The sequence below is a fragment of the Terrapene carolina genome, unplaced genomic scaffold (assembly GCF_002925995.2).
Source record: "Terrapene carolina triunguis isolate 2854851 unplaced genomic scaffold, T_m_triunguis-2.0 Scaffold84, whole genome shotgun sequence".
NCBI classification, from domain to species: Eukaryota; Metazoa; Chordata; order Testudines; family Emydidae; genus Terrapene; species Terrapene triunguis.
Window position 1 is genome coordinate 21,508,245 of NW_020664435.1, and position 14,766 is coordinate 21,523,010.

The 14,766-nt window shown below is 40.5% G+C and overlaps 1 protein-coding gene across 1 annotated transcript in view; it reads right to left on the reverse strand.

Annotated features, from left to right (window-relative positions):
• The window catches only part of LRRC72 (leucine rich repeat containing 72), a 42,984-nt gene continuing 28,218 nt past the window's right edge, over positions 1-14,766 (reverse strand). The window contains exons 6-9 of the mRNA XM_026649484.1: positions 10,964-11,053; positions 6,960-7,124; positions 3,898-3,925; positions 1-518 (exon numbers count right to left, since the gene is read on the reverse strand). Coding sequence (XP_026505269.1) covers positions 353-518; positions 3,898-3,925; positions 6,960-7,124; positions 10,964-11,053 — 449 coding nt within the window. The 3' untranslated portion in view covers positions 1-352. The remainder of the gene's footprint in view (positions 519-3,897; positions 3,926-6,959; positions 7,125-10,963; positions 11,054-14,766) is intronic.

The following is a 14,766-nucleotide window of genomic DNA, read 5'->3' on the forward strand; positions in this document are numbered from 1 at the left end:
AAGAGGAGGCCACCAGCAAAGACTATCCGAGATGAATATATTCATCCTTAGTGTCCTAAAAATTAATGTACAGGTTTGCTTTGTTAATTTGTCACAACAGACAATATGGTACTCATGAGAATTCAATTAGTGACAACATTATGATAAAGTTACAGCAAATCTGTGACCAGCATTTTCTAACTTTAATCCTTGAATCCCCCCATTTGGGATTAAAGGAAATGAATTTAAATTTTTCCTGCTGAAAGTTTTTAATCAAGCATAAGTTATAGCATACATGTCTTATGGATATTAACTTACAATAAAAGTTTAATATCCAACATGAAGGTACATATTTTCTTAAGGAACCAAACAATTATCTGAATTTGACTGTCAGTTTCTCATGGGGTTCTTCTGGTTTGTTTTCAAGGCATATTCCTAGACAGGTGGGTATTTTATTCCAGTCCACAGAGGAAAATTCCATTATAGATCTCTTCATTGCCCTCACAAAAACAGCATCTTCGGGGTTCTCAAATGGAATTCTACAAAAATAACAAAACAAATGTAAATAACTGACATGATAAAAACAATTTTTCCTAACCACTTTGGAATTAATTTCTGGAAACAGTTATGTGGAAAGTAATAGTAGAGGCAATTATTGATTAAACAGACTAGTCTATAACTACTCAAGAAATTTTTTTGTATGCTTCCTCTCTAAAACTTGAGATCAAAATGAGACAAAACAAAAGAGAATAAAAAAGGGCGGAGTCATAGAAGTCCAAGTAAAAGAAACTTCATTTTTTATTAAACTAAATGTAATAAAGAAACTAATTAAAATGTATTTTCCTTAACTTTAAAAAACAAGTGAACTCAGTGCAAAAAGATACATTAATACAATATTAATTGCTCAGAGTTAACTTTCACAATATTGCTGCATTTATACACAGGAATATGATTCTGTGCATACAGATCTGGTTACAGTAGGAATTGTAACTGAATTTTATGTAAGCAGAGTCTGAATGAACTTTCCTCTGACAGCTAGCTGGGGAGGGGTAGAGACTTCAGGAGCAATCTGTATTTACATGAAAACACCCACTCTGCCAAGATATGCAGCAGATAGAGCTGTGTTGCTCAAAGTGATCAACTTTGGCTGGTGTTGGGTTACAAATCACTTTAGAACTGAATAAAGGGGTAGTGAAATGTTATCAATGTTGTCTTTATTGTATGAATAAAGGGGAGCAGAACTGTCCTTAACCTATCCCAAATGAGGGGGTCACCCTCAGCTGAAAGCCAGGGGCTCGAATGCTAGACCCCTGTGAAAGTAAGAGGTGGTGGAGATAGGTGTCCCAGCCATGAGATGTGGACTCTCCTTAAGGGTCCCTGATCTGGTTTAATCTGTTTTCCCTACTGCTCACAGACAGTGCTAAATAGGCTTAATTAGGAGCCTTTTATTATTTCAAATATTCAATAAGAGCTGAAATCACTTGTGGAAGGGCAGTGTTTCTGCCCAGCCTACTGAAAATCACTAAGAGACTGACCTACAGAGGTCAGAGCAGAGAGGTAGGTGACAGCAGAAGGTAACTGACGGGCAGCCAGCAAAAGTGGCAAACAGTGGCTGATGGGACAGCCAGAGGGTGAGTTACCGCAACTGGTGGGATGGCCAGGCATCAAGGAACCATGACTGGCGGGGCAGCCAGCCAGAACAAGTGCTCAGATAGTAGAGCAAGCAAGGTGCCTTCTTCCCCAGGTGGGAGGTGAGCTCACACAGATGTGCCTCTGAACCCTAGCTCCTCGCTGACCAAGGACAGCCACTGTGAGTGAGGTATGGTGAGGGAGCAGAGGGGGGCACAGTAAAGGAACTTTTGGTTGTAGAAAATCATCTTCTGCCCCATGCACTCTGGGGTGGGCGTCCTGCTGACAGTTTTGTTTAGGAATCCTCCTTGTGGCATTTTCCCTAATTCATGTCAGGTGACTTCTCTCCTTTCATTAAAAGTTTCTTTTCTACACGCAGACTCTGTGCTTGCGAGTGAGGAAGTATTGCCTCTCAGAGGCGCCCAGGGGTGGTGTGTAATTTTCCTAGGTTACTGAGTGGCGGCTTGAGCCGGTTCTGTGTTGTATTGTTGAAAAGGAACCCGTGAATACTGAACCCAGCCCTGGTTGCTGCCGGCCCCACCTGGCAGAAGGGTTACATGAACATGTAAAATCTTAATCATTACACTGCATTTATAGTCTCTCTTGCAGATGTAAGTGATCACACACTCAGGCAAATGCAATGGATGTTTATTTCATTGTGATTCTTCTGGATAATCAAGGTGCAAACTTCTGATTGCTCGTTCTGTGCATGTCATACTTTAGTTGTACCATGGGAGATATGAGCTGTAGACTCACAAAATCAGTGAAGAGAGCAGAGGTAGAAAGAAACTCGGTAGTACAGTCATTCTCATATATAGGTGCTCAGGTGCTGGGCACAGTATAAAAACTGAATAGAAACGAATCTCTGCATAAAGGCATGTACGCACGTTAGCATGTGGCTAGCTTTAATCATGTGAGTAGTTCCACTGACTTCAATAGGTCTATTCCAGTGCTTATAGTTAAGCATGTGCTTAAGTACCTTGTGGAATTTGGGACCTGAGCACCTAAAAGCAACAGAAAGTACATGCAGCAAGCAGAGTGGTATTGAAACCAGCAGAGAACTCTGTTTTCATTATGATTTGCCTGATTGCGTAGGGCTATCCTCAAAGTGGACAGCTCCGTATACTTAGATTGTTAAAGGAAATAGTAGTGAACTTATATGCACTAATGTGTACATGCTAATTTTAAAAATATATTTCTCAATAATGTCTATGTTTAAAACATAGCTACTCACACATGTTGCTCACTGATAAATTAAAACAAGCATGAACTTTTAAAATAACTTGTAAAGTTGCCACATAAAAAAACTGCATCTAAAAATGTCTCAGAGCATTAATAGCATCTTTTTCCCTATCACAACACAGAGAGAGAACTAAATTTTATCTTTATTTCTATTATACATGAAAAATCCAACAAAATAAACCAACTGTGGGCTGAGAAATTTCATTCCACAGGGCAGCATTTTTTCCAGGAAGGTGCCTATTTAAGAATAGGCAGTTAGAAGGAAATTGTCTCACCCATGTTATAGCAGAACTACTCGGCTGCTCTAACACATTAATGTACAATATTTTTAGCACTTAGTGCAGGGGTGGGCAAACTACGGGCTGTATCTGGCATGCCAGCCATTTTAAACTGGCACTCGAGCTCCTGCTGGGGAGCGGGGTTTGGGGCATGCCCCCCTCCAGCACTCCAGCCAGGGAGCAGGGTCGGGGGCTGCTCCACGCAGCTCAGAAGCAGCAGCATGGCATAGCCCCCTTCCGGCTCCTACACACTCCAATGGCCCCCTCCGGCGCTCCAATAGGACGGGGCAGCATGCAGAGCTGCCTGACCGCGCCTCCGCGTAGGAGCTGGAGAAGCGACATGCCACTGCTTCCAAGAGCCGCTTGAGGTAAACACCGCCACGCCCCAGCCCGGAGCCCCCTTTTGTACCCTGAACTCCTCATTTCTGGCCCGACCTCAGAGCTCGCACTCCCAACCAGAGCCCTCACCCCCTCCCGCATCCCAACCCCAATTCTGTGAGCATTCATGGCCTGCCATACAATTTCTATTCCCAGATGTGGCCCTCGAGCCAAAAAGTTTGCCCACCCCGACTTAGTGTTTGATATTACAAAATTAACTGCATTACAAAATTAACTGATGGACACAGTGGTTTATCCCACCACAAAAAAGAGCAGAATATTTTTTTAAAAGTTACTGCTTTTTTTTTTTTTTTTTTTGGTAGGGGCAGAGAGGATTGAGTGAATACTTCTGATGTGCAAAAACAAAAATAGGCACAAGCAAACTACTTACTTATTTATGTGATTTGCAACTTCATAACCTGTAACAACAAATTTATAATAAGTAAATATTTCTACAGCACTTTGACCATTTAAGAACTACAATTTGTTCTAGCTCCCATTGACTTGAATGGTGCAAAATCAATCCCTAGGAGTGCTAGCCATTACAACTGAATATTAGTAGTTAAATCAAAATATAGGCTATTGCTTCCTGGTTATTAAATGTTTTTTTCTGACTGTTTATGCTGTGTAATTATTCATGTTTTACTTCCCCCCCCCAAAAAAAATACTGCCTATTCCTTTTTTTTTTTCTTTAAAAGAAATGATAGCACCAACCCTCCAATAGCAAAACAATGTGAACATATGATACACTGTTCAAAGATTTCAGTTTCTAACTTCCCAGGGGTCCTTATGAACTATGAGAAAAACGATTAAAAATAACTCTCTTAACCTGCATTTTAGAAATTATTATTAAACTACTAAAGCTTATAGTCATTGTTTTGCATATTATTTAAAACTGCAAAACATTACACTCAAAATCACTTGCCATTAACTTATTTTAAAGTCCAAACTTCGCACTCAATCCCTGAAATGGGTTTATTATAATCAACTGCATGATGTTAAGTCTACAATGAGAAAATTTGTAAGTATTTTATCTATAGTGGACACAGTATTGCAGATAGGCCCTGAGAGGTTTTTAGAGCAGGCTCAGATGACATGACAGTAGAATCACATGTGACCTTTCTCTACTACTAAAGTATCCACTGTTGGTAGCAGTGAAGCTGCAGCAGTGTAAAAAGTTGTTGTCATTTTGGTTATAATATAAACCCATTTTCAATGGCTCCTGAGTTCCATATTTTGCTGTTTAAGAAAGTGTGAGGCTGAGTGTAGGCTAACTTCAGTGGGACTAATTCACATGCTTAATGTTAATCATGTGCTTTGCTTCATCAGGGCCATACTGCATTGTTCAAGCAGATATTTTAACAACTCTTAACAAATTCCTCCATACAAAAAAAAGCACCCCCAGCATTACAGTGATAGAGTTTACTAAAATAAATGTATAACAACGCTTCAGAGAGAGTTATCTCTGCTTACCGGACTGATTAAAGAAAGTTTTGACTATTTTTGCTCCATTAAATTCAGAGACATAAAAGAGAATTACCTGGATTATATTTCAGGTAATATATTTGTCTATTGGGGAGGGGGGGTTAATCTGCAGCTTTTTGATGTGCATTAGGTAATGTGAAAGACGCAAACCACACTAATATCGTACACGTGGAACAGTGTGCCCACTTTTGATGTGCATCATTATTTTGTGCACACAGTGGTTTGCTGAGTACTAAGGGCATGGTGTTCTTGGAGAGTATCCCATTATCCTTTGCTTTGCTGCTAAGCAGTATGCATTGTGGGATGCATAATGGATGCCAGGCAGGTTCAAATTTTTTAAAAATCACAGGCTTCCTCTGTCTCTACCTCATACTTCCTTTCTGGGCGGGCTAGTGTCATTTTCAAACTGCTGTCAGCCAGCATGGACCCTGCAATGTATCAGTGGTCTCCTCAGACTCATCCTCCGATGAGTTTTGCTGGTTGTCCTTGGTGGAGTGGGGAAGAAAGCATGCAGCAGGCTCCAAACTTTCTCTGGGTATGGTGGTCATGTAGTTGTGGAAAATCCTGTCCAACTCTTCAAAAAATGGATAGGTTTCATGTCTCCTGATGGATTTTTTCCTCTCATCCCTGGTTTTAATACAGGTCCTCCTGAGCTGTTTGCTCTTTATCTGGTACTGGTTGGTATATGGTCATGAACCCTTGCAGACTTCTGCTTAGCAGTCTCCACAAAAAGATCTAACTCCCTGTATAGACAAGATCACAGCTTGTCTAGAATGAGCAAATCGTTAATTAAATTCCAACTGCACACCCAAAGTGCATTCATTTACACCTGCCCAACCCCATGGAAAACAATGGGATTGCATATTTGTCACTGAGAACATAATTTGAAGACACTACGGTTCATGTCTACCTCAGGAAAGAATTTGGTTTGCAGGATCTTTACTAGTAAAGACGGTGTGCAAGACAAAAAGACCCCTCTAAATTTGAGTTAGAAAAAACATATTTCTTTTAAAGGGATCAAATTTCATCTGGACTCAGAAAGACTCAGCAAACATGACATGCTACGTTGCCATTTTTAGAAAGTCACAATTCAAAGCAGAACCACATTTGAAACTTCTACAAATAAAACAGGTAGTGAGAGATGTTAAATATGTAAGTCTACTAAAAATACAAACTTTTGTGTGACTGATATTTCTAATATGTATATATTTGTAATATATTTTAAGTAGAAGGATCCAGACCTAGAGTTTTGTGTATTCAGATGCTATAGAAAAGGCTGATACACCATCTGCAACACTATTTAAGAGAAAAACTTTTTCTTCAGAAGACTGAAAAGGTCTATAATGTCAAATAAGCACCAGAGGGCACCAAAACTCTAAACAGCCTGATCTGTCTGTGACAGATATTCATGAGACAAGGTGGGTGAGGTAATATCTTTTATTGAATCAACTTCTGCTGGTGAGCGAGACAAACTGTCCTGCTTACATAACAAAAGTTGGTCCAATAAAAAATATTACCTCACCCATCTTGTCTCGCTAATATCTTGTGACTGACATGACTAAACCCACACTGCATACAGACATTCATGGTACAGTACCCTGGAAAAATTCATTTCCCTGTTAAATCTGTTTATTAAACAGAAAATGTGAGTAAAAACTTCAACACGAATGAGAATACATTTTGAAAAGATAATGAAATTCTATTTTGAGTAGCTGCCTTAAAGGCAATTCTGTTGTTCCAGAGTTTGATTATAACACATAGTGTAATATACAAATTAGTAGAAAAGACACATTCACTGCATGTTGCTACAGTTTGTTAATTAAATAAGGAAGCAATCTGACTGAGTTCATAAAGCATATCTATTTCATTATTAAATCTAATTAATTTTACAACCAAGTTGGTGAAAATTATTCTTTCTAATTCAAATTACCTGGAAATATATGTTTTTCCCTAAATCATTATAAATACCTGGAGACAGCAGCAAACTTTTGGCACATGGAGTGCTTCTGGTAGATACTGTCTTAGTCACCAATGGCATATCTATTCTCTTTCCAAAACCTATAGACTGGAGAACACGGGACCTTTCATGGTTGTAAATATGTAAAGCTGATTCCCTTTCTTTTTGAGTAACTTCTGTTAAAAGAGAAAGAAAAACTGTTACCCTTTCTATACCAATGAATAAAATCTAAGCTTAGCTGCTTGCTAGCATTCAGACGAAAACTATTTTCTCTACAGAATTATGACCAGCTGGTGTAAAGTTGTATAGCTCCATTTACTTCAATATAGAGAGATATTGATTTATACTGCCTGAAGAGTTAGGGTAAAATCCTGACCCCACTGAAGTCATTACCAAGCTCCCATTAATTTCACTGGGTCCAGGATTTCATCCCTAGACTCTGTTTGCATGGTGTTTAAATGCATTATACTAGAGAACTAAATGAAGTCTTAAATTGTAAGATTCATATCCACAATAAAACAGAATTCCAGTTCAAAGTCAGTAATAATTCCCACCACTCAATTACAGAAAGTTGTAGGAGTACAATCAAAAAAAGTTTTGCAGCTTCATTTGCCCTTTTGTTTGAAGATCACTTGTAAATTTTAAACAAAGAGGTTAAGATTGTAAATCAAAAGGAGAATTTTGACACTAAGAATATGCACCACCTACTAATCTCAGCACTTTCAAACTGGGAAAAATGTGAACTAAAGACTCAAAACAAGAAACTCTGGCAGAAGCATTTTGAATTCGGTAAAGTCTTTTAATATTGATGTCTAGGGGACCAATTAGAAAGGAACTGCAGTAGTTATGCCTGGGGGTGACAAAAGTGTGACCAAGTGTCTTGTGTAAATGAGGAAGACAGGAGTATATTTTAGTAATGTTCCATAGTAAAGACAGGAGTTTGTAATATTAAAGAAATAGTTCTCAAATTTACAGTCAAGGGTAAAGTTTGGTAAAAAATACTGCCTAACTTCTTAATTCAGGAATGATCATTGTACTATGGTTGTATTTAAAAGAAGATTAAGTCCATGAATTTAACAAGATTATCTCTGGACTTTGTAAATATCAATATAGTTTCCCTAGATTACATTATAGCCAGTTCTCCTCTATCCAGCAATGATCCTCATTGCATCAGTAAGAGAAGTACTGTCCTGAATACTGAAAAAGTTATTCTCTAAACAATGCCAAATGTACACTGATAAGGCCACAACTGGAGTATTGTGTCCAGTTCTGGGCAGCACACTTCAGGAAAGATGTAGACAAACTGGAGAAAGTCCAGAGGGGAGCAACAAAAATGATTAAAGGTCTAGAAAACATGACTTATAAGATTGAAAAAACTGTTTTTTTTTTAGTCTGGAGAAGAAATGATTGAGGGGGACATGATAATAGTCTTCAAGTACATAAAAGGTTGTTATAATGAGGAGGGTGATAAATTGTTCTCCTTAGCCACGGAGGAAAGGACAAGAAGTAATGGGCTCATAATTGCGGCAAGGGAGATTTAGGTTAGACATCAGGAAAAACTTCCTAACTGTCAGGGTAGTTAAGCACTGGAACAAATTACCTGGGGAGGCTGCGGAATCTCCCTTACTGGAAGTTTTGAAGAACAGGTTAGACAAACACTTGCCAGGGATGGTCTAGCTAATAATTAGTCCTGCCTCAGTGCCGGGGACTGGACTAGAAGATCTATCGAGGTTCCTTCCAGTACTACATTTCTATGTTCAGAAATAGGCTTGAGGTCCACCAGCAAACCTATATGTGTATAACAGGGAAGTGCACATACAAATTGTTATGTGGGGCTGATCTTGCAAACCATTACTTGTGAGGACAATCCTTTCTCAAGTAGAACCAACAAAGTCAATAGAACTATTTTATTTTTAATATTTAGATTGTGGTGGAGCCAAAACTCTGCACTCTGTTTCTCAAACATTGAGGAAGAGACAGGTTTCTGTCTGGAAGAAAGTACACTGAAAATGCAAAGGGGAAAAGTGATGTATCATACAGACAAAATGATTATAGTGATGATAGATGAGTCTTATTAGTTACACAGTTGTATTGTAGATTTTTAAAGTTAAACTAAATTCCTCTCATCCCACCAGAATTAAACTCACTCATTCTCCCTTTCAGTAATTCCCAGCTTCAATCCTATGGGTGAAATTTTGTGTTGTAGAAGAGACACAGTAAAGAACAGATAGCTGAGGAGGACGAGGGGGAAGGGCAAAGATGGCTTTAAGTCACTTTACACCCTCCTGATTCTGAGCTACTCCAGGTCTGTAGTGGCCCCCAGCATAATTTAGACACATCCTGGGGTGTTGTCCAAATTATGGCAGCCTCCCCGAATGGGCTTTGGGCAGCAGCACTGCCCAGAATCTCCACAACAGTGTGTGCTGTGGCCCTTCCCACCGCTCTACCCCTCCAATCTCAGCCACACCCCATCACTAATACTGGTGAGAGGGTGCTGAGCCTCAGGTCTTGCACCAGGAGAATTCTCCCCTGGCCAGATCTGGGGCTTCAAGGGCCCCTTTTTCCACTCCCGCCCTATCACCCAGCATAAAGGGACTGGAGCAGGGGGAGAATCTTACCCACTGTCTCCCAACATTCCTCCTCCTAATGTTCAACCTCCTTCCTTCACATCACTGAACAGTATCAGAGGGGTAGCCGTGTTAGTCTGAATCTGTAAAAAGTAACAGAGGGTCCTGTGGCACCTTTAAGACTAACAGAAGTATTGGGAGCATAAGCTTTCGTGGGTAAGAACCTCACTTCTTCAGATGCAAGTAATGGAAATCTCCAGCGGCAGGTATAAATCAGTATGGAGATAACGAGGTTAGTTCAATCAGGGAGGGTGAGGTGCTCTGCTAGCAGTTGAGGTGTGAACACCAAGGGAGGAGAAACTGCTTCTGTAGTTGGATAGCCATTCACAGTCTTTGTTTAACCCTGATCTGATGGTGTCAAATTTGCAAATGAACTGGAGCTCAGCAGTTTCTCTTTGGAGTCCGGTCCTGAAGTTTTTTTGCTGTAAGATGGCTACCTTTACATCTGCTATTGTGTGGCCAGGGAGGTAGAAGTGTTCTCCTACAGGTTTTTGTATATTGCCATTCCTGATATCTGACTTGTGTCCATTAATCCTCTTGCGTAGTGACTGTCCAGTTTGGCCAATGTACATAGCAGAGGGGCATTGCTGGCATATGATGGCATATATAACATAGGTGAACAGTTCACTCAGATGACAGAAAAGTCATGTTGGTAAATACACAACTTAGGCATTTATTGAAGAAGTTGATCTTTAGGATCTTTTTCTTCTGTGGCATCTACAAGAAACTAGCTGATCAAGTCATTAACTTACTTAGTTGATTTACTACTTCTGTTTATTCTCAAGATAGAGCCTAACTTGCCCAGGTTTTACCTTGAGAGCTTGCTGGGAGGGATGCAGGGATGATAATTTTATTTCTGGTGGGCTTAGCCAGTTTTATGTGGATAAGATCAATTAAGAAATGTGCATGCATTTATTTAAAATCTACAAAGGTGTGCAGACCTCTGGATGAGCACAAACTGAAATAAATTAGCCATTGTACATGCACTTACCCAATTTGCACACATGAAGGTAGGTTCATATTTCTGAACACTGACATTAACCTCTCTTAAATTTGTTCCACAGAATTTTATGTAAGACAAATGAGATCTCAGAGTGTAGACACACACATTTTAAATAGCAAAGAAGCCAAATCTTTTAGTCAGTTTCAACATGAAAGGTCTGATATCAAACAGAGAATTGTTTAGTTCACACAAACTCTACCTGCATGCAAAATCTCACAATTAATTGGATTAAATTCATTATACGTTTTGATATATAAGCAAGAAGGAGAAGGAGGAGAAAAGGAAGAAGGAGAACAGCCACAGGAAGAATTCACCTACTTTTCTAAATGGGCTAGAGTCTTAAGTGACTGTCAATGCACTGTGAAAAGAGGAAAGCAGTCCTTACTCTTCCTGTCGAGGAGCTGTACTGAGGGAAGGAAGTATGTCACATAAAGACGGTACCCTGGATCTTGTGACAGAGGGTTGTGAAATAGATCTGCAAAAGTTTAAGGAAGAAAGAAAAAATATAAAAATTAACAAGCCTGGGAAAATAATCACCATTTGGCAAAGATATTGCAGAAAATACAATTAAATACACCCAAATTGTTTTTATACTATGAGCCAAGCCCTGCAGAGTCAAACAAATTCCCTTGCCTTAATAAGGACTGCAAGATTTGGCCCATTGTGAAATGTTCAATGAAAATAAATGAATTAAGGTGCCACCTAAGGTGCTGAGCCTTTGAAGTTCCTGTTTGATCTTTTATGATTAACTAGGAGATCTTTGATATACTGACAAAGCCACACATTTTTTGCCTTTGATTTTGGTATGTACTGTAAGATAAGTATAAACTTAAGTACACAGCAGTTTTACCATATACATGGAATATAAAATGTGAATGACAGTTTTCTGACTTTTGAATATATCTAGTTGGAAATGCCTTAGACAACTCCAAATACGCATCAAACAATGGGTGAAGAATACAAATTTCAAAAGTGCTTAAGTCATGTACGGACTCTAGGTCTTGTGCTCCTAAATCATTTATGCCCTTTTCAAAATTTGGCTCAATCACTCAATCAGAGTTCATAATATTTATTATGTGAATAAACAAGCCCTTTTAATGGAGGATATTTATTTTTCTTTGAAAGACATATGTATCAGCCCAATATTGCCAATTTGCCAGGAGTGAACACACAAAGTCTTCCTAGATCAAATGCCAGACCATTTGGGTTCATGGGAATGTCGTCACAGGACACAGTGAAATCCAGTGGGTACACCCAAATGGAGACCAGCTCATTCCCTGGTTGACTGGCAGACAGGCAGGAAGAGATGGTTTATAAAATGGGTTGTGCAGCAAACCTATTTCTTTTCTTTACATGACAGCTGTGTCTGTCAGCCATGTAGAAGAGAAGGTGCTATCTGGCCAGAGATAACTACTGTGTGTACAGTATTTCAAAAGGAAAGGATAGGAGTTAAATAGTGGAGCAGGACCCACCCTGCATGTTGATTAGAGGGGAAAGAGAAATCCCCCAAACTCGTTAGTTTCACCACCACCAGAGGGCCTATAAGTCACCTTGGAATTTTCCTCCCTCTCTTAGAACCTGTGTGGCAGATACTCAGCTACTTTAGGGATATCTACATTGCTGACTCTACATATGGCCAGGCATGCAGCTGTGTCCAAACCACCCTATTGTTCACCCAGAAACCCTTGAAACGCGTGTCTCAGGGCAAGTAGATGCCGAGCTAGCTAGCTCACCTGAGGAGGTATGGATAGGTGCTCGGGTGAGCGGATACGTGCCCAGATGTGGATGTGGTGAAGGAGTGGCTACAAGGTCTCAAGTTTCAAGAGCCCTCCACTCCCACAATTCACTGTACACATATCTTCCTGCTGCTCAATCTATAAAGTTCTCACTGCCCCTGCATACAACGGAAGTAGCATGCTGCAGTGTCCAAAGCTTACTAGCATTCTGTTTCAGTGTCCACAGTTCAGTATCACAGCCTAAAATGGCAATAGCTCAGTGATTGCCTGTAAGCAAGGAACACTCTCCTGCCCCTTCTGCCGATGCTCAGTATGGGGTTTGTAAACCCCATTACGCCCTGTCCCTTTTCTTTTCTTTTCTCATACACAACAATGTAGGAAAACTGTCAGTACAGTAAGGTTCATGAAGGCATTCACAATTGTATTCACTTACCTCGCTGTATTGCATTGTAATGCAGGGTAAATGGGTACATTGGTAATATAATCATGTGCCATAATGTATGCATTTACTTTTCACTGCAATGTTGTGTACGGAAATGAACAAGCAATTGAGCGCACTACAGAATCCCATCATTTCCCTGATGCATATCATAAAATAACATCAAGGACAGAATGGCGAGTTCTGCTATGATTTTTCAATTGATTCCCCATTCTGCCATTGACCTTACTGCATTTGTGATTGCTGGAAAAATACAGTATTTAATTTACACATGTACCTTTCAGAATTAAGATCATTTAACTGCCTGGCAGTGTTGGGAAAATTCAATCCATAATTTATGGAAAATGAATGCATTAAAAAAAGCTGAGACAAGGTGGGTGAGATAATATCTTTCATTGGACCAACTTCTGTTGGTGAGAGACAGACAAGCTTTCGAGCTTACACAGAGCTCTTCTTCAGGTTTGGGAAACTTATTCAGGACAGGTCTGCACTTAAAACAGCACCGCTTTCCGTGTGGCTCACTGAAGAGCTTCTCCCATCGGTGGAATTAATCCACTTCCAGAACAGACAGTAGCTATCTCAGCGGGAGAAGTCCTCCCGTCGATAGAGCACTGTCTACACCGGGGACTAGGTCAGTAGAACTGCATTGCTCAGGGGTGTGGATTTTTCACACCCCTGAGCGATGTAGTTGTATTGATGTAAGTTTATAGTGTAGACCTGGCCTCAGAGTGTCACAGCTAAATACAAGATGGAACAGATTATTTAGTATAAGTAGTTAACACATATTTCAAGGGACCATTCAAGGTGAAGTGGCCCATTAACACCTTGCCAGTCATAGGGAGGAAAGGGGAAAACCAGCCCTAGAGGAGTTATTAATGGGTTATAGATTGTTGTAATAGGACATAAATTCAGTATCTCAAGTCAGTCCATGTTTTTTAGTGTCTGGCAAAGTTATGAATCTAAGTCCCCAGGCTCATCTTTTGAAAGCATCGTTCAGCTTTCCTTTGAGAATAAGGACTGATACTGTATAGGTCAGATATAGAGTGATTGGGGGAGGGTTGTTCGAAGGCCAGAAAAGGGGGTTCAGGAAAGATTTCTTCTCCCCTCACCCATTTCCTCCTTATGACTGGTCCATTTCATGTAAATGGTCAGTTTCACCTTGAACGGTCCCTTGAAATATGTGTTAACAACTTAAGCTAAACAATCTGTTCCATCTTGTATTTAGCTGTAACACTCTGAGTAAGCTTCCCAGCCCTGAAGAAGAGCTCTGTGTAAGCTCGAAAGCTTATCTCTCTCACCAACAGAAGGTAGTCCAATAAAAGATATTACCTCACCCACCTTGTCTCTCTAATATCCTGGGATCAACATGGCTACAACACAGCATACATTTTAAAAGCTGTTCAATTACCCTTCATTATAAATCACTGAAGTAAGGCCAATGAATGCATTATTTAATTTTTCCAGTAACCTTACTTTACTAATGAACACCAAACTGTGGTGTACAACCTTATCTTTTAAGGGCTGAAATGTGGTGAAAGTTACTCCTTGGGGAATTCTGAGTCACTGTGCAAGCACAGATTTAATGTCCCCGCCCCCCGCCGCAGAATAACTGATTCTGACAGGGAGGCGAAGGGAAGCCGCGAGAGGGGTCATGCTGCAATTACACCTTTTTCCCACCAGGGGCTGATGTGGTGCCAGAAAGAGAGCAGTTGGTTCCAGGCTGGAGCAGGCAGCCATGGAGAGGGAAGGGGCAGAGGCAGGGCCGGTGCTACCATTAAGGCGAACTAGGCGGTTGCCTAGGGCGCCACGATTTGGGGGCGCCAAAAAGCGGTGCCCCCAATTTTTTTTATAACAGAGTTCCTCCCCGAGCACGCGGTCGCCGATCCACTTCTCCCGCCTCCCAGGCTTGCAGCGCCAATCAGCTGTTTGGCGCCGCAAGCCTGGGAGGAGAATTAGAGCAGGGGCGGCGTGCTCGGGGAGGAGGCAGAGCAGAGGTGAGCTGGGGTGGGGAGG